The 21,134-nt window shown below is 42.5% G+C and overlaps 1 protein-coding gene across 6 annotated transcripts in view; it reads right to left on the bottom strand.

The window, feature by feature from the left end:
- The window catches only part of MEIS1 (Meis homeobox 1), a 108,432-nt gene that overhangs the window by 59,107 nt on the left and 28,191 nt on the right, over positions 1 to 21,134 (bottom strand). For all 6 annotated transcript variants that reach the window (XM_061461469.1, XM_061461472.1, XM_061461473.1 and 3 more), the window contains one exon: positions 20,577 to 20,688. In XM_061461469.1, coding sequence (XP_061317453.1) covers positions 20,577 to 20,688 — 112 coding nt within the window. The remainder of the gene's footprint in view (positions 1 to 20,576; positions 20,689 to 21,134) is intronic.

Here is a 21,134-nt window from a genome sequence, read left to right as displayed (position 1 = left end):
TACTGAAAAGAAAGCAATTCATTGTATGGGAAGCAAACAACTTTCTGCTGCCAGCAACAGAAGTTTACTTTTGCGCAGTTGGAAGCAAATACCCTACAGAAAAGTATCTGGTTAAACAGAAAAACATCCTGCTTTAACCAAGAATGGTAAAAAGCTTAAAAAGGTTTGGTTTTAGTTTGGGGTTATTTTTTTTGGTTTTCTAACCTAAAAGGCAGCATGACGACCCTACCACTTACTGGGAAAAGCTGGGTTTCAGTCATTCTCTCATTTTGTTCAAATATAGGCCTTTTTTGAAACCTGTTCTTTCCAACCTCAGCAGGACAGCTGGCCCTCCCAGTTAAAGGTCCCACCAATTGCATTCTCCATGAAAAGTCAACTGTATACAGCTAAGACACAGTTAAATCCACCACTGGATTTGGTTGGACTTACTCCCTTGCAAAGCAGGAGCACAAGAAGCAGCAAGAGGAGCACAAGACAGCTCTGCCATGGGGGAAATAAGCCCAACTAATACCTCAAATGGCCATGAGGTCAACTTCTGTAAATCTCTACAGCTCCTTAACAACTGGCTCTATCTTTGTGTTTATCGAGCTCCTAAGACACTTGACTCTTGGACTGAGCACAAGCAGCTATAAGAGGCTCAAAGCAAAGATCAGAAGCATATTACGCATAAACTAATATCTGTAGGAACAGTTTATTACAGTGGAGCATTTAAGTAGGCCTTTTTCCCTAAACTGGCCTAGGTGCTACCTGCATGCCTGCCCCAGAGGAGATGCCAATATAGATTTCATGTTTTACAACAGAAAACATGCGTCAGAAACTTGATATTGTCTAAACCATTCAAAATTAAGTTCTTTTATTGACAAAAGTTTTTTAAAAATTAATTGTCAGGCAAGGGAGACCAAAATGCTTGGGGTTGTTGTACAAAACTAAAACATTTTATTTTGGACCAATTCAAGACCAACCAATGCTGGCTCAAGCTTCAGTGTGCCCTGCAAGAACTATAGTTCAAATGTTGCTTGCCCCAATTTCTCTTTTGCAGGGCTGGATCTCATATGTCACAAAAGTCACATAACCACAATGAACAGGAGAGAATTAGTCTAGCTGCAGCTCAAGCATGTCAGGATTCATGACCTACCAAGCCCACATGAGACATTTCCAATTGGAAGTTCCCATGTGTCAAGTGAAAAAGTTCTTGCTGACATGCAGTATATTTTATCTACTCCTGTCAAAGTAGCATCAAAGCCAATAGATTATTATTTTTCTTGTCCCTAGTCCAGCAGCAACATCTGACAATGAAAACCAAAGCACAATTGAAGGAAAACTAACATTAAACTTGACTTTGCATGCCATACTGGCACCAGGTATTCTGTTTCCCCACATACAGTGGTCACTTTGCAACTGCAAGAGGCAGAATTAAAAGGGATGAGAATAAAATGCCCCCATCTCATCTACCTTTCCTCTTTTGACAACAGCATCTCAGATGCCACTGTTGATGCCTCAAAAAACACCTAGGACACCAGGCTGAGCACTGACAGTGAGCTCCCTACCCAGGGACATGCAGGCACTGACAGCGCTTTCAGACACTTCAGACCTACTAAGTTAGCATGTCCCCTTTGGCTCCAGCTTAATGCATTCATCATGTCACTGGCATGTTGTTGGTTTCCTACAACTTTCTATCACAGCTTCTGGTGTTTTGCTGTTTGTTTTACAGTGCAGTTATAGGTTGGGGTGTGGGGTTTTCTCCAAATTAAAACAAACAAACAACAAACCCAAAAGCAAATCCTCCAGGAGCAAAGAGATATCAGAGTCCAAAACATGTAACGAAGGTGAAAGCAAAGTCAGATTGGTGCTAGACACTTAAAAACTTCCCCTGAATATTACCTACAAGTGCGTGCACCCCTTATTTTTATCTCTCATCTTCATTCATTACTTATTCCTAGACATTAGCTACCTAGGATTACCTTGAATAGGCAGACTGGTGGTAGGAGAGGGAAAAGCCGCCTACTGCGCTCCAGACTTTGAGTATTACTTATATTCCTACTTCTAGTGGCATCAAAGCCCCAATTGCAAGAAAGTATGGGAAGGAAGTAACTCAGCCACTTCCACTTCAGCTCTCTTTGACTCCATTCCTTTGCAACAACCAAAATCCCATAGAAATCTCAAAGCAAAGCTGGGGCCTAGCAAAGAGCAATCCAGTGTCTTAAAAACAATACATATGCTTATATAAACAAAACGCAAACACCCTTCAAAAAGCAAGCCAAAAAGATTTCAGGTGTTTCTTTTTCAATTTATAGAACTTGTCATTATCTCTAATAGCAACAGTAGTAGAAATGGATAGAAAGCAAAATCTGCCTACTTTTAGTAATTTAATGTACTTTAAATGGCATGAATGAGTAACCAAGGAAGTTAAAGAAAACCTCAGGTTCTGGCAGGCGAAAAACCACAGGCATCAGCTTCCTCATGACAGGTATAGACCACATGGAAGAATAATCTTGCTTTCTTGCTGAAGCAATCTCATCCTTGTTGAAAGGGCTGAGGACCTTGTCTCACCCCTTCTACCAGTGATGGATGAGTGATGGATGAGAACTCCCATTTGTCCAGCTCACCACCTGATCTGTCTGCTCCTGGGACAAACTGGCAGTGCCTACAGAATCACCAGCTTCACCTTCAGAATGGTGAATAACCTGTACCTTCCCTCTTGAGGTTACCATGGAATACATTTCTACTGTGCATCCCATCTTTCTTGCCCCAAATTTCAAGGCACGCTTCTTAACTGATATGCAAGGACACACCACACACACAGAGCCAGCGCTGCTCCTGGTTAAACACCAGTGATGTCCCCATGCCTTTCCTGTGCATGCAGTTATTAGGAAGGCTTTTATAGGCACTGGTTGCCACACAAAGGAAAAGATGGACTTTTCTGAGCATCCTGTAAATGCTGGGAAAAGAGAAGAATGGAAAGGAAATGGAAGGAGCAACCTGGAAAGCAGAAGGGAAAAACAGACCTTGGCTCAAAGGAGAGAGTTGACCACACTCTTAGCTCTGCCTTCATCTATAGAAGATGTTTGCTTTTATAATCTTGGAAAAAATGTGCTGTGTGAGCTAAGTCAGCCCCTAGGCAGATTTAACTTGGGTGACCTGAACTTACTCTGCAGATCACCATAGGTCTCTCTGACCTTGGCAGTGTCACAAGGTTGATATTTTCTCATGGACGAACTGCTCTGGAATAATTTTGCCAATGTATTAGGCATAAATAGGCTTTTATTTAGGATTGGGCAAATACATTCTCCCTTGCTGCCTCTCACCTTCCCAGACAAAATCTATTTATTAGGCTAAGGAAAATCCCACCCTTCATTAAGGTCTGGATGATGAATCATCTCCAGGGCCAAACATAAGCTTGGCTGCTTCATGCTAATGGCAATGTATTTTCAGACATTTTGGAATTAACTGGTCAGGTTAGTCACTTCTGATTGGAGTGGCCAGCCTGCACATTTGCAGATGAATATACAAATATCTTCAGACACAAGGGAGGGAGAATATATAGGTCAATAGGGGGAATGTCAGGCTTCAATTGTCAAAACAGAAAACATGATCCTCGCTGTATATCTACATGTAAGTGAAGAGTAGCTCCACTAAAACCAGCCAAGCTGTACCGAGATAAGGGAGAAAAGGGAAAAAAAAAGTATTAAAAAAATCACATCTTGGCCTTGCAGAAAATTGACCAATTTGGAACGAACAGGTAAACAGTGTGTTCTTGGACAAGAGTCAGCACAGTCTGGATGATGCAGACCTTTCCGTTCAAGAGTCGCACTGTTTTTTGCATCTGGTCAATTGAGGTCACACTGCAGAGCTCCAAGGCTTTGCAGAAGCCCTGCACGCTTCCTCCCCATGATGGAGGTGGCTAAAGTGGCTATTAAAATCAGTTGTTTTACTGATGCCACCTGATTCTTAATTGCTGAAGAAATGGGGAATGAAACCACAGAAAGGGCTTTCTGGCACTGGCTAAGGAAGTATCAGTTTTTGAGGTTAGAACAACATCCCTTAAAAATACGAATCAGAGTGGTCCTTTCAGGCTGCATCTTGATAGAGGCAGGCAAAACATTAGCAGACTGTTTTGGTGAAGACCAGTATAGTTTGTAATATATGTATAGAAAGACATGCACTCAGACATGTATAAAAATGAAAGAAAATACTCAAAAACCTGTATTCAAATTATCCTGCAACAGTTGAATAAATCTTAGTAAATACTATTTCCCTTTTTCATCATCAGTCTGAATGAGTCTTTTCTAATAAACTCATCACATGTTAAGCAGAATGGAAACACAATTTGCCAACTGTTTCTGAATGGCTTGCTTCATACACAACTTTTACTCTACAGCTGATCACTTACAACCTGGAGGCAAGCATCTTCATCTTAACACTGGGCCACCAAGGCTTTTCAGGCAGAAAAGAAAGTCTCTGGCCACAGACCCACACTCACTCCCATCACAATCCCAGAGCAATAAACACTGATGCCAAAACTGGTGATTCTCTTGAGACTGGAATATGCTTTCACAAATATCTGTCAATTATCTGAACAGTTGCCAACAATACCACCCTCTGAACCATTGCTAATCATGCTGCCATCTTCTATGCAAACAACTTTGAGTTTTGTCATCTATTTAAACTGCCTGACCAGCTTCACTTGCAATTCCATGGTCTAAGCAGATGAGAAGGGAAGACAGAGATTTTCATCTATAATCACTGGATGAAAATCAAAGTTCAGCTTAAAAGCATTCTTACTTATATTTAACAGTTTCTATGGAAAAGACTTTGACATAACCACCACAGTTGCAAAGAATACGGTCTCTGCAGTGACCTGAGCAAGGAAAGATACACCTGGAGAGGGCAATACATTCTTGCCTGCAAGACCATGTGGAGAATCTCCCTTGAGCTACACATGAAGCCCATGCAAGGAAATGCTCAGGGCGGTGGGTGCTGTACACGTTAACTGAAAGATGACACAAGTTGTACATAAGAAGGTTGAAGTCTCCAAGCAGTCAACAAAGACGCCAGAAAGTCCAGCTTTCCAAGGCAGGGATCTGTGCAGGCTATGACTCCTACGGGGCAAGCAGAACAGCTCACAAGGAAGCCTCTGCTGGGACATCCCTCGAAGCACCTCGCTCAGTTCCCTTCCCTGGGTTTATCCTGGAAAGTCATTCATTCCTCAAGATCCCAGATAAGGCATGCTGACAAGGTGCTGAATGAAAGCCCACACTGCCGCTGCTCGTAATCTGCCCTGCATCTACGCCTGCAAGCCTCCAGCACTCAAAACCCAGCACCATCCCCATGCTTTGCACTCACAGACTCCCAAGGAGCCAAGCCCTGAATTTAATGTTTCTGTGGCACAGCAGGGTCACAACACACAATCCAGAGATGTTTTTCAGGATAGCATCCACAGTGGACTTCAATATGGGAATAAGAGCTCAGTATTCTGTATAAAACTTATTACCCCCACCCTCCCTCCACTTCCTCTGCTAGTGAGGATTGCTACAAATACAACTACAAAACAAAGTGAACAAATTAGCTTTTTTGATTACATATTAGTGTGCTTAAATGGACCAAATATCCATTTTGTTAGTTTGGAGTGGAAATGGGTTTAACTCTGGCTTTACATTTAAAAGCAGACAAGGATGGTGTGTGGAGAGAAGTCCCAACAGCTGCACTGCCAGCAGCCAAAAGACCCCATGCCCAAACAGCACAACAAAGCAAAGCCTTGAATTGTTTTGAGTATGGCTATTCCTACCACATCAACTCAGCAACAGGTCTCCTTTCAAGGCTTTACTCATGGAGCCTTTCATCTCACGGAAGACCTCAATGCTGTTTAGTTGGAAGCTGAGCAATGCCTTGCTCCAAGGTTTCACAAGCCCCACCTGTCAGATTTTATATGTAAGTCTCCAGCTCCTAGAGTCATGTGAAAACCTTCCACCAAGACCACACACACACTGATGATGCAAGCATCCTCCTGATGGCAGAGAAAGCTTGAAACCTGGCCTCACAAGAATTAGGCATGGTAATACAGACACTGCCCCCCATGAGTAATATTAAATACATACATATATACACATATATACACATGCATATATATTTTTTTTTCTATGAATGCCAAGATTTTTAACAGTTCAGTTTACCAATACAGGTCAGCAAAGACAGTGAGTGTTATGAGATGCTCAGGCCAGTGTACTCGGGAGCTGCAGAAGACACAGCCTCACTCCCACACACAACACCTAAACCCATTCATCTCATCTTCACCAGTACAAAACACTTCATTCAGCTTCTCCACAAGTGCAAACATTTCCTTCCCAAAGAAACAACAAATTTTAGCACAGGTTCATCCCTTTTTGCTCTAAGCATTTAAGTCAGACTGCTAAGCTAAGTGTCTGAGCGAGGTGAGTAGTCCTCCCTGGGTCCCTCCACAGTCAATGGAGAGAAGCAGAAACTCTCTGGAGGGAAATTCAGGATTGAGATGCCTACAAGAACATGCACGTTACTAGCTTTGAATACTACACAGAACAGTAAAAACTCACAAGCAGTGAGGTTATCACAAGGAAACCATGGCTAATGAAAGAAGCTGACTATGCCCATCTCTGCTTCTAAACAAGGTCGGACTTCAGGGCCCCTGCTAAAATTACTCAGGATAGAAAGGCTCCCATCCATCACCTTATCATGAGGATACAACCTCATGCTTCCTGCCACTGAGAATCTGGGAAAATGCAAAATTCTACCTCTTATCATCAAATCAGAATTAATTTCTTCTTCCTATTTTGCCTTACTTAAGGGTTAAAAAAAAGCCCTCCTTGATAGATAGCTAAATTTATGTCTTGCCAAACTGAATGTAAATGCAAGAAACAGGAAGCTTTTACTTGGAAACTGGAATTTCAAGCACTCAGTGGCAAACAATGAACCAGAGAGATAAAGATGCAATGGCAATGGTAGGGGACAGACCTGCCAAGCTTCCTGCCCACACTGACTCAAGAGCATGTGTCCTACCATGATACGGACCAGCCACACCACTTGCTTTTATTTTGGTAATTGCTATTTGTTCCTGTGAAAACCCCTATAAAAACAAGTCAGAAGACTGGACAATAGTAGACCTGCCATCTCTTATAGCCAGATCTTTTACTTAACACTTTAGCAAAAGATGTAATCAGTGCATCTTTGTCCATTTATACAATTCTCTCTGCTGCAACGAGGATTGTATTACACTCTCCAGCAGCCGACAGATCAGAGCATCCAACCTTCCCCATCACTTCAAGAGATTGATCTGATACTTGAAAGCACATTTGCTATTATCTACTCCAGCCCTTTGGAAATGACATTACACAGATACGGGGGCCAAGCAAATATTGCCACTCTTTTATTATTCCTGCCGATCACTCGCTTATAATATCTGAGAAATCCCCAGGTCAATGGGATTACTTTATCTTCCTCCCCCTGCCTTTATCTCCTCCCTCACCCCACAGGTATCCATGTCCAAATGGGACACTTCAGCAGGGGGTTTGCTTGACCCGGGTCACTCGAAGGTCAAGCTTTTCACCACTTGCTAATGCAAAGCTTCCCCCCAGCCCTCTGCAGCCTGGGGGTCCGGGGCACCCCCTCCCCATGCACCCCTCTCCTGGCTGCGGGTGCAGATGGAGGCAGCAAATGCTTCTCAGTGAAGCTACACAAGCAAAATTCTTCCCATATGGAAACTGAAACATGTTTTATGTTTTTAAATAAACAAAGCAAAAGGAGGAGCTCCTGAAAAATCAGCTCAGCAGAGACTTTATTCCTGTACTAAACTTGAAGGATGGGAGGCTTAACTACTTAGGAGCAAAGTGGACTATATTTTTGCCTACCGGAACGAAGATCGATTTTTATTTAGATTGATTTTAAGATTTACATGTGAGAAATGAATACAATTGGATCAAATATATACTAAAACAAATCGTTGACTCCCATGAAAGCCAATAAAACCAAAACAAATTTCACAGGTCTCACCCACTAGCATTTGAGATTTGGTTTATTTCATTATTTTTTATGTATTTATGGAGCAGAAATTTGCTTAACTCTTATCCACTTTTCTTTTACTGAAACAATAAGACTCTGCAGAATATTTTCTGCTTGAATATTATCACCAGGATAGCATATGGCAAACTAGCAGCAGGCAGTTTATCTTCATCCTCTTTGTAAGCTAAAATTAGCACAATGCTTTTGCAACAGTGTATGATGTATTCAGACCAGTATGATATACCTAATGCTACTTCAGATTCATCCCTGGCTAACCTCCAATATCCAAGTAAATTGATTGCTAATTTTAACTGAGTATTAATAAGTTTAGCATCAAGTTGGCATTTATCAACTTGGGAGGCACTTTTAAGTTTAATACTGTCATTTCACCTACACCAAATGCAACAGTAAATAAAATTTGTGTATTAGTAACACATTGAATTTCAATTCATCTGTATGAGGCAATTCTGATTTATATTAAAACATTACATATGGGAAGCCATGCCGCAAAATTGAATAACTGTGTATACCCTGCTTTTCAGTGATATGATACAATTAATCATGGTGAAGAGCTGATAAACCCATGTTATGACTAACATGCTTCTCCTGCTGCAGCCTGCATTCCTGCAGACTGTTAGCTGGTTACTTTATGGAGATCAGATTCAACCAAATCACCAGCTTCATTTGGATCAAATTAAACCAAGTCACTAACTTCACATTTCCTGACAATGTGGCTATACCAGTCTTCTCTGCTTGCCAGTCTGCTCTTCAACCTGGTAAAGTATGGCCTCCTCAGGGGTATTTTAGCTGGGTTAAATATGTGGGGAGACACTAATGTTAGCACTGCTTGCTAATTTGTTTCTTGTGGCTGTAATGCCTAATGTAATGTAATAATGAACTTAGCACAACACTCTTCCTAAAGGAAACACAGGAAAAAGGCCCTGTACTTCACAAGAATGTTTGGTTTGCCACCTTTCTTGCCAGGTTCACAGAATAAAAAATGTGTAATAGTGGGAAGCAGTCGCATCCAAGCATGTGTATGAACAAACACACACACAAACTTTAAATATTTAGACGCTGACATTCAAAGATTTTGTGGCTCAGTCTGCTTAAAACAGCCCTCTGCTTTACCTACAGCCCATCACAAAACTGCAACATAGCACCAAGTTAAACTGAATGAATATTACCACTATTCTTGCTTTTACACAGCTGGCAGAATTTGCAAGGGTTACTCCAGACAGACACAGAAAAAAGAAAACGGATGGAATTCTGCACCAAAGCCTCTCTTAGGGCACCCTCACTGCCACAGCCAGAGACAAGAGAGGATGAATAGGAGATGCTTTAGTAAGTAAAGGGAGGAGTAGTACTGCATGAACATGTTTCAACCCCATTTTATTGCCTCTTTTCCATTCCATGCAATTTGCCAGCATCTTATCCCCTACTCTTTAGGAAGAGGCCGCTACGTTCCGATGTTACAGTTCCCTGAAAGAAACTTAAATACAATTTTAAGTTATGACACTCTGCTTCAAGCAGTTCAGTTAATACTGACCACATTATCTTTTCCCCCGGCTCTACAAAGGCAGTCGATATAGAAGTGCATGTGCTATAACCCAGGGCCCCAAGCCAGAAGCACCACGGTTGGGTTTCTCCCTCAGTGTTGTGCCAGGGAGGGAGGAGATGCTCTTGGCACAGGAATGAGAACAACAAAAGGTTCTCCATCCTACAAGCCTTGCTTCCATGACCTTCACTTGCTGACCAGAGAGAACTAAGATATGCCTTCTTCAAAGTCCATCGGGACACTACAGACTCCAGAATATATTTAGCATGCATCCATGTGACACTAACTGCTATTCAGAGCACTGGGGAAAGATTTAAGAATCAGTTAGGTTACATCCACCACCTTTAGCTCTTTTCTGAGGACATTAACTGCTGCCTCCTAGTAGGTCTTCTCCTGCCTTCCTGCAAAAGATGCATTTACAGCCCTGAGATGATACACAGTACCAAGGCTGCAAGGGCTGTTGCTCTCCTGTGGCACAGGACCAGCCACAGAAAACCTAAGGAGCTAAGGGACAAGTAGTTCAAAAAGGCTGCCCACACTATAATCTTAATTACTTCTATGATGTTTCTTCTTTCTGACACCTCCACATTAGCTTCTGCAAACGGCAACCACGAAAAACTGCCTGCAAAATCTGTATCAGCTTTTCAACGCTCATGAGGAAGAAAATAAATAATCTATAAATAAATATATATATCTCTCTATATATCATCTGTGGCTATTAGACATCAGAGATACCACCTGGCGATGAGGAAGTTCCCAAGCCACAGAGTGCAGGAGGGTGGCAGAGGGACCTGGGGAGATAGTGCTTGCCCTGATGTGACACCGCTCCCACAGCATGTCATGGGCACAGCCAGGCTCTCCGGTGCCCTTTCTCACCTCCCGAGCCCTAGCAGCAGAAGTTCAAGCACGCCAAACCCAAGATGCAAATGCTGCACAGAGAAGGCATCATGGCTAAAGAGACAAGTCAGAGAGGTAGAAGGTTTTACCAACAACACCCTCACCCAAAGACCTGCCAGAGCAGCATCAGGCATTTACTTAGTCACAGCCTTGCAATCCCATACCAGCTCAGGGAGAAGAGACATTGGGCCTCTCCCTCTGGTATTCCTCACGGCACTGACTAGTGGGTCACCAGGCCAGAGGGAAGTGGTCCCTGATGAATTATACAGTGACAGGTGGCTCTGCCACCACTACAAACCGCAGGGCCTACCCCCATTGCCCACAGAAGGTCCCATCTCATTCAAAAAGAGAATAAAAAAAAGCCTGTATGCACCAATGTGCTTACAAAAAATGATGTCAGCATCTTACAGCGCCGATCCTATTAATTAATCCCTGGAAGAATGCCCCCTCACCCACAAACATATAATGTAATGCTAGCTTAATCTTACCTAAAAAAAAAACAACAATGCAATAAGATTACTAGTCTGACTCTGCTAACTGCTACAGCACTGCTTAATCCTGCATTTCAGTGCTTTAACAAGCTTCTACAATACTGTACGGAGTTTATCAGGGCAGTTGCCGAGACAAGGACTTATGTTTTAAACAATATAATTCCACCGCCTTTTGAGCTCTTCACGTGTAATGTTTATACAATGACTTTCATCCTGCAAATCTCAAAGCCTGCTGCCTGTTCCTGTTTCCACTGAAGTCTTTCAGGTTTCATACTGAAGCAGGATTAGAAATGAAGAAGAAATATATAAATACACACATACATATATATGGGGGAGTCATAGCAGGAAGATCTGCTGTGGCAGGGGGCTCATCCCTGCCACCCCCAAATGCAGCTGGGACAGGTAACACTAAACTGGCCCCTACCCCCAAAAAACTGCAAGAGAACCACGCTGCCCAAACAACCAGCTACAAATGTGACCTGTGAAAGTACTGTTCCCCCTATCCCTGCAATAACTTTGCCTTCATCCCCAGGCCACTCTCCCACCAGCACAGGGTGCCATGCTCTGGCAACACGCACCTGCAGCCACACATTTCCCAGTCTACGCTGGCTATAGACATATTAAGCTTCCCACAGAATAGGAGAAGAAAGCTCTGCTCCCTCCCTGTAATTATCAAATCAGCCCGAAAATGAGGAAGAATTGAGAATCCTCATTATAGCACATCATAAAACACAGCGAGGCCTCGCGCTCGCTGGATGTTATTGGCGCAGTCTGCCAACAAAACTTTACAAAGAGTGCAGGATTTCATGTTTGCAGAGATATTAAAGTCATAAAAGGGGAAATTTGTATTTTATTTTCCCACAGCCTAAATGAAGGTGAACCAAGCAAATTTGGCAGAGAGCGCTAGTCAGATGCCATTTCCCACAGCAGCGTGGTATTTTCCTCTGGGAATAAAACATTCTCCTTCAACTACTGTTTATAACTCTTATCAGTTCAACAGCAATAGAGCCATCAAGTCCAATATCTTGTGGAAAAAAGTCAAGGTCAACAAGTACTTGCATTTTCGTTTATCTTTAGCTGCAATTGCTACTGACATTCAATTGGGTAATAAACATGAGGACTGTCAAATGCTCTCAGCAAACAGGTGATCCAAAAGCTATCAGAGAGAAAGAGGCTACCGCCAGGTAATCAAACAATTCTGTTGCAACAATTATGATTTGAGTGCATTCATTTACAGAAGCAATCACCTGTCAAATTTGAATGAATAGCGTCAAACCATTCCCACCACCAGGGTAATAAGGGCAAGAAAATACAAACTATGTCTACTTTATTCCCAACAAAAGCATGCCAGCATCAGCAAGAGCCATAAAAAAAAAAAAGGATAAATAATAAAAAAAAAAATCCAGTTTCTTATTTCCTGAATTAAATTTTATAAAATTATTTTAACATAAAAACTGGGGGAGATCAGTCCAAGTAGCTCGATCTCATGTCAGTCTCTCTCAGGAACAATAACGGGTGTTTAGGAAAGCCATAAAGAAAGGGGGGGAAACACCAAAGTGGCTGTGCCACGGCTCTGACAAGCAGCACTTGGGCAGCTTCCTGAGCCAGCAGCTGCATCTGGACCAGGGTTTTTAATAGCTACAGAAGGACCTATTTTTCCACGAATTGGTCTAATCTCTTTTTGTCCCTTGCTGACCTCCGGAGCACACTGTAGCAATAAATTTAACCCACCACATAAAACATTTTTGTTTGTTTTAAATCTGCTAATGCTCTAGAAAGCTCCTGTGCCATGAACATGCACTCTCAGTTCTTCCCTTATGGGACAAGCACCCAGCTTCTCCATATAAAACTCATTATTTTAAAGTCTTCTCTTCCAAACTTAGTCATGTTTTCTTCCCCTCTCCCAACATTTCACGTGAGAAGTAGGAAAATGCAGCCCGATAGCACACCCTGTTGCATCACTAATGTGAAAACACTGCATGTTTATGAGTTTATACTCGTTGTCACAAAACGTTTCTCAAAAGCAGGGGCTATCTCAGGAGCATGACTTTGCTTTCTTAACCTCCAATTTAAAGAGGTCAATGACACACACCTGAAAGTCACACTCTGCCTGCATCAGACAGCAAAAGACCCAGCTGAAGCCACAAAGACCTGGAGAGGCAAATGGGGATAGGGCTGGTGCCTTCAAGGTGGAAAGCACATGGACCAGATGGGAAGCTCATTGGTTTCCATGAGCCACAGCAACCTAAAGGAGCATGACCAGGATGCATAAGGGAAAAAAGAACTCAACAGAATTTTTCTAAGAAACAGTTGTCTCAAGGAACTATTTTTCTAAATCAAACTGAATCAGTGATCTTCAGAACATAACTAAGGTCCTGTTAAAAAGGGGTATCTTGGACACTGGAAACTTCAAACCTATTTGTACAGCTACTTGCAACCAAACCCCTCTCTACCTCATCTGAAGAAAAAAGCAAGATGCCCTTCAGTCCAACACCTGAGGTTTTAGGTAATGTCCTAAGAGGTGATTTAGCACTGTGGTATTTTCTACCCCTTTTCCCTGCTTGGAATATTTAGGATCTTGTCCTCAGTAACACATCCAGGGCTGCGCAGACACACTCTGTGGCCTGTAAAATCCCTGCACTGATGATGCGATGCTCAGTTCAGGGTCAGAGCCATGTTCTTCTATACATATCTATGTATACTTAGACTTGTGCGCACAGCCACACAGATGTTTAATGGGTTAAACATGTTTAAATTTAGAAAAACCTGCCAAGAAAAAATAAAAAGGACTCCAGCACATGAATTTTGCTGCTTGATTGCAGACTGGATGAGAAGTCAGGAATATTTGTATTTCCATAGCCACTTTAAAGGTAAACAGTTCCCAAAGTCTTTTTCCCTCCTTTTACTCTGCCAGCAATGCCAGTGATCTTGCCTCTCTGCTCCCCTCCCAGCTGGAAGCTTTTCCTAAGCAAAGACCGAAAGTCGCATTAAACCGTGCTGAAATGGATGTGCTGGTTTTGAACTGCTTATTATCTCTGGGGGCTGACCTGAAAAACAAGTTGGTACTTAGATGGAGAAATTCAGGTTTCCCCTGAAAGGCAAATGGGAGGAAGGAAGGTTTTTTACAAGGAAAAGAATTCGTTTATGACTACACTACCCGCAATTTAGGCAAAACAAGCAACGTTTATAAGTATTTAAGTTAGCTTTGCCAAAGTGAAAAGCAAAACGCTTGTTAATAACAGACATTTGAAGCTAATGCAAATGATTAAAATAAATCCTGACACTGAGAATAGATTGATGCTCGAACGATGACAGACACCCGCTTCCAAGCAAGGACCCTCTCACATGCACCATACTGGAAGTATAACCCTGCCTAGCTGAGGCTCGGAGGCTTAATGCTGCTGAAATCTAACTTTAACAGCTGAATCAGGCTGATGAGACCCAAAAGAAAAAAAAGGAAAAGAAAAGAGAAACCAAACCAGAAGGAGGAAAAAACCAGTTTCACGCCCCCCGGCTTTAGAGCAGAATGATAAATTGACATCGTGTTGTTATGAGCATAATCCTCAACCACTCAATCACTGTTAAAAAATAAAACATGATTCTGGGGAGATAAAAATAATTAATGCTGGTGCTGCCGAAGAATACGCACCTACACGAAGAGTTTCAGATAAAGATGGGGCTGTTTTAAATCTCGTATCTCACGTCAAAGGAAGGGGGCACAGGTGCTCACGCTGATTTAAAGCAAACTGAGCACTGCCCGCTTGATGGAAAGGCAAGAAAAGAAAAAGGGATGGCAGAGCCTCAGCAAGAAAACTGATACCCCTCCGTTGCCAAACAAGCCTATTACGCTTAATTCGGGATTCACAATACATAAAGCACCAGGAAAAATACCGGGAGCTGCCCCTGTTGACTAATGCCCTGTCTTTTCTAATCGAGGGTCACATCCAGTCTAACCGATCGCATGATAATGGCATCAGAAAAGGTCAATCAAAGACAAGCCGAAGCTTCCACTGCCTGGCTGACCTTCGGAGCTTGTGACAAATTGCTATCAGTCAATGTCAACTAATGACAGCGGCTCTTTGGCTAATCAATTGTTCTAAAAATGATCAAGAAAACTACTCGCAGGACAGCTCATTTTCACATCAATGCCTGTGAAGTATGAAAAGCTCATTTTTTTTGAGTTTTTAATAAGCTCATAAGTAAAGCAGTTACTTGGTAACAGGGGTCACCTTAGTGAAAAGACAGAACCTTTGTCTGCCTTTTACATATTCTTTTATTACCATATTATAGTAAAAATATGCCATGCCATTACTATGCCAGAGGGCTACATAATAAAGTAGGTAATACTTTACACTTTTTTTTTTTCCTTTTTTGAGATAAATACTTCTGTGGGTTTGGGGCCTCTGTTTGGATGTAAATAATTGTTGATATACTCTCCACGCATTTAAATGCAAAGCAATCACCACCAGCACACAGGTGACATGCCCGCTCACTACTCACCTAAGCCTCACGTGACACAAGGGGTAGCAAAAGCCACGCTGAAAAATCCAGCGGTGCTGCAGGGAAGCTAAGGTCTAACAGCAGAGATTTTGTTCTTAAACCCACCCATCCCATGCGAGCGCAACTTATTCCAACTATTTCCGACAGAATTCACATTTGGTAGGAAAACCGCATGCTCCGAAACCCCCAAAGCCCTGCAAAAGCAAACAGACATTTCCGCCCTGGAAGGATTCTGTGTATAAAAGCCACCATGGACGTGCACAAAGGCTTGGGCTGTGGGACATGTATCACGCTTCTCCCTGTATATCAAAGGTGTGGCTGCGGACTGGAGGTTCGTCCATGCCTTCATCATACCTGCCTCTCCCAGCATCATCATCATCTGCTTCTCAAAGCCTCACAACCAGGCCACACTCGAATCCACGTTCATGCAATAGATACTACCAAAACAACAAATCCACACCTTTCATCTAAGGCTTGAGACGAGCAGGCACAATTACACTTTGCTTTTCCATAAGGAGAGCATTAGGCAAAGTACACCACAGGCCATCGCATCACAAGAAGCCTCCTGAGAAGACAACGCATTGAGAGGGAACAAGGAGCTATTGCTCCAGCATGGCACTGCTTTTTACTTGGGTTTACATCATTACTTGGGTGACTCACCTACAGCACCTGTACTGCCAAAAAGGATTTACCCCAAGGAAAACACCCCTCCCCAACCCAACTGCCCCCAAAGCAATCCCCCACCTCACCACTCAACATGGAGAAAGGGGGGGGTGGAAGCACTAAACAAGAAACATTAAAACTTTTGTTTTCATCGGAGAAACTGCAAAGTGACAGCAGTTTCAGGTTACACCCTAAACCTGCCTTGCTATGGTAGTTTTTCAAATTAAAATATCTTCTGTGGCCTCAGCCACTCTCGAGCCGTCCATAGGCAAGAAAGAAAGGAGGCAGGGCAACACTTAAGCTCAGCCATAATTGGAAGTATGTGAAAAATGAAGTGTCAGTTCGGTCAATAAAGGGCAAAGGTGAAGGGGAACTGCAGCCCAAACTCGGTGCGAAATGTGCTCATTAAGACACCCAATCCGCGGGCTCCTGCCCACCTATCCCATTAGTCATCGGCCATCTGACCGCTTCAAATGCCTCCCCGCTCTTATTACTTTTCTTCTCCCATGTTAAAAAAAAAAAGGCGAGCTGGTATATAAATCCTTGCTCAGTCATCTGGAACATAATGTGGCCCTTCTCTCCCCCTCCACCCGGCTCTGTCGCCTGCCTTCGCAGCCTCCAAACAACCGCCTTGAGATTCCCGGCAATAATAAACGCGATTGCCTTTTTGCCTAAAGGTTGCCCAAACTCCTACAAAAGCCTGGAAAAAAAACAAACTATTGCAGCCATTGATACATTTTTATAAAGAAATATCGCTGCTTTCTATTCCTGGCTTGAAAGAGCAACAATTATTTGGAGGTTAAAAAAATGTTTTGAACCCAGGCCGAGGCTTGCACAAAAAAATGGGAAAGAAACAATACGCACAAATAGGAGGCACTGATGGATTATTTTTCTTTTGCTTTTAAGCCATGTAGGAGAGATAAACATGTAGGAGAGCCTCACTCTGGATTAAAAGTGACTGTACCACGGCTTTGTTCAGTGTCCTCCTGGCCTCACTACTCGAAAAACAAACAAAATAGATCTGCTAATACCCCAAACTTGAATCTTTTAAAGTTAGAATATGCGGTAAGTTAAAGCTGTTCTGCACCCAAGAACTTGCTTCTCTTTAGTTTTTAATAGAATTTTACAAGTTCTCTCCCCACTGTCTAAATTCAGACCTCTTTGCATCATTTGATGTCAGACCTCGGAAGGCCCTTCACAATAACTTCAGAGCAACAAGAAAATAACCCATGAAATTTTTTCATAATATTATTCTGCATTCCTGTACTATAACCATCCCCTACGATGACACAATACCGGGCCTTTATAAGAGGTTGTGTCAACGTGCTATGCAATAACATATCCTGCTGTTCAGTGGCACGAGACCCCAGAACAGCTCCCTAGCAGTTAAATACGGATTTCTACAACAGATCGAAGCAGCTGGGAGTCAGTACTATTTACTAAGTAAATAAATTTACATGGCAGAAAAGACTTCAAAATGTGTACAGGAAAGAGCAACTCTCTCATGTTTTCAAAGGTAACGTGTTGTACATAGGGACATAAATAGGTTAAAAAAATGCACTTTGTGAGGATTAAAAGCTGTAATGAATCAGATAAAGAAGAAAAAATCCCCCAAAGTCCAAGAACAGGACCTCAACAGAGTCTGGGTTAAGGGTGGAGGAAGACAACTTTCATTAAGGGGCTTAAGCTTTCCAGTCTGTGCGCCTCTCTAAAAATGCAAAGCTCACACTCGCATTCTTGTGATACCTGCAGCCAGGTTGGAAACATGGCCCAGAAGGTGCTTCTACCTACCCCAACAAGGGAAGTAGGTTGTGGGAACAACCTAAAAATAGACAGCTTTAGAGGGTGATATTTCTGGTGATTAGTTTTGTTTTTTTAAATGGCAAACGCACTCTTGACAGATGGAACCAAGAGGAACTTTTACAAACTCCTAAAAATAGGGAAGCCCATAATACACCAAATATATGTCACACAACTTATGCATCTCGAGTTAACGCCTGTGCTTGCAGGCATGAGCATGGGGGTCCCAAGCCTTTTGCTGCCACCCTTCCGTGGAACCTGGCTGCTGAGGCAGTGCCACGCTGGCCATTCCTGCTGCCAAGAAAAGCATCCAGCAGAGGTGAGTACGTGAGTTTACCCATAGTGTTGCCACTCCTCACGTCAAGCCACAGAAGAAATTCCTCCAAATCACGCATTGTGAACTTAAATGTAATTAGGGAGAGGCAGGATATTTGCTATCTTTTTTCTTCTCTTCCCCTTTGGTCGTTCAGGATGGTGGGTTTTGACTTCTTCCCCATGTGGGAAGGCTTAAACCACGCTTTTTTTACACAGGGTGTATACACAGGCATGGGTGTGCTTTAACAAATGAGATTTCCTCATAATCTCAACCTTCAGAGGGCTTTGAGCAAACAACACCAGGAGCAAGGCTCAGCAATACCACCAACACCCTTCCCGCATCCCCATTCCTCAAAAACAAAAAGCTATTTCCATAGGTGGCACGTGGCCTGAAGGCAAGTGAGACCTTAAATAGAGACCTCCTCGACAGGGTCACCTTTCCAAAACTCCTTTCCCAAACTTGACCTGAGAGCTCCAGTCAGCAAATTCCCACTATTGTTCACTCTTCCCTAAAGTTTGCCTTCTCCATGAAACGCATCTACCAAGTGCTGGCAGCCTCCACAAACCATACTCAGCTGTCTGAACCAAATAAAGGATCACTGACAAGTCTTTCTGCAGATAGATATGTAAAATGGGATTCAAGCTCTTAAGTCCCTTTAGAAAACCCTTCCTGACAGAAGTTATAGCATGCACCTTGCTAGGAGCCAACCAGGACAGTGATGATAAAACATCAGATACGACTGGCACTCACCACTAGTAAAATGCCACATTTAAGAGAAAATGAAGCCTGAAAAATCTTTTAAAAGTACATCAGGAACTGAGTAGCTCAATTTCCAAAGAGCCCAAGCATTTTAGGAGCACGCTGGCAAGCCTACCCACAGATGTTTTGTCCACGTACATATACACATAAACATGCGCACATCCATCTGATAAAAGAACAGCCCTAACCGAGTACAAAGAAGTCCTCCAAATATTTAGTTCAAAGACTATTTTTGCAGCAGCTTTTTCACTCTTAAAAACCCCATGGATTTAAAGTTTGCTCCAAAAGCAAGCGGCTCTAATGAACATGTTGACACCACTTCAACTATAGCATTGTGAACAGCACCACTAGAATATATACGTATACATACTTGAAAGAAAAAAGGCCCCCTGAATTTATGTTGCATATCATTTTCCAGTAAAAGTTAGAGGTCAGAAGGTTACCAGTTTCTGCCTCAGCTCTGAAACAGTTTACTATTCCAGGCCTCATTTTTACTAGGCTATGCTTGCGATGAAATCAGCAACTTTTCTTTAAACAATAAAGTGTCTCAAATACTTAAAATTCTATAAAGAGATGTTATTCACCATGTACGTTAGGTCCATGCGTATAAAAAATTAAAATATACTGGTTTAGTTTAAAAACTAATCTTGTTAAATGCAGACTTTGCCATGCTAATCAGTACTGCTCAACCTTTTTTTGGAAACAGAATTCCTTTGTTGTCTAACAGCACTCGAATGAAACATGATCATAAAACCAGATTTAAAAGTATATACCTATTGTGAGTTCAGAGTCAACTTCAATAAAGCACTCTCTTTTATATTCAGATTAAGGATCCTTTTTAAATTTTAATTGCATTAAATTAACACTAAATCCACTGCAGTTGGTCTCTTTAGAAAAAGTATGAAGTATTTAAACAGCTTCTCAGAAAAAAACCCAGAATTTCAGCTTTTTAGACTTCGGAGCTTCTGAGTCAGCGTTAATCATTTGTGGTATGTCCCACTTCACTTGCACCAAGCTTGTTTCATACTTGTCCTGTTAAATCAGTTGCTCTGGCCTGGCACTCAAACAAAACATTTTTTGCATTCAAGTAAATTGGAATTGAGTAAAAATAGTAAATAAAAGCACTGCTCCAGATTTTGTAAAATGGGCCAGCTAACCACTTTACATGCAGCAAAGTTTTGACGGCATCTTTGAAATATTAGCATGCATTTCTGCAGTCTTAATTACATTTGCTTTTGAAGATTTCATCTTTTAACCCATTTGAATGAAGGGAAAAAAAAAAAACCCACCAACTTCTCATTGCTTATTTTTATTAAGCATACTGCAAATCTGGTACATATGTTGCTCTAACACGTGCCTGCTGGCAGGGTCGAAGAAATAAAGATGCCAATCCTTCTTATAGGAGGAGATGGTAAAAAAAGTGTCAAAAAAAAGAAGATGGACCTTTCTCAGCACAAACCCCCTAATACCCAAGCACATTTCAACATCGGAAAGAGAGTAACCAGTCCCTGAGCGCATCAGTGACCTCTCGCCAGCTAAGAAAGCATGAGGGCTCCATTCCTACCTTGCTCACTGCTGTTGTCCCCGCTGTGCGATGTGTGTCCCCCGCTGGAAGGTCCGGGGGTTCCCCCAGAGCGCGTCGATGCCGTATCATCGTGGTCTCTGTTCCAGGAGGGCTGCAGGGCCCAAAAAGTAAGAAGTTAAAACCTAAGATGGGGAAGCAGCGCCCGTTTCGCATGTTCCTGGGAGAGCAGTCCCTATGCCCAGACCCGCGGGAAAAGGCTGGCAAATACATCCCCCAAATTACTCCTTTTCAAATGGCTGGATCGCCTCTCCCCAGCAAAAATAATATACTCTGGAATATGTTTACCGTCTAAATAACCCCAAGCTTTATTACCATAGAAAACAGAAACATTCCTGGCAAGGCGGGGGGAGCAGGAGGAGAGCCAGAGAGCGAATCGCTGGCACTGGGCTCCAACTATATTTTTAGCATCCGCAAACCCTCTGGCGTAACAGCCTGCTAGCTCCGCAAAGGCAGAATGAGAGCGATGGTCGAGAGCAGCAGCGTTTATATAGGCCTCCCATTCCTCATACGAGGCCAACGTGGAAGAGCTTAAAGACT

The sequence above is a fragment of the Pezoporus flaviventris genome, unplaced genomic scaffold (genome assembly GCF_033815535.1).
Source record: "Pezoporus flaviventris isolate CSIRO_AGI_PZ_B2104156 unplaced genomic scaffold, CSIRO_AGI_Pfla_v1 ptg000031l, whole genome shotgun sequence".
Lineage (NCBI taxonomy): Eukaryota > Metazoa > Chordata > Aves > Psittaciformes > Psittacidae > Pezoporus > Pezoporus flaviventris.
Note: the sequence above shows the minus strand (reverse complement) of the source record. Positions and strands in the feature narration are given on the sequence as shown.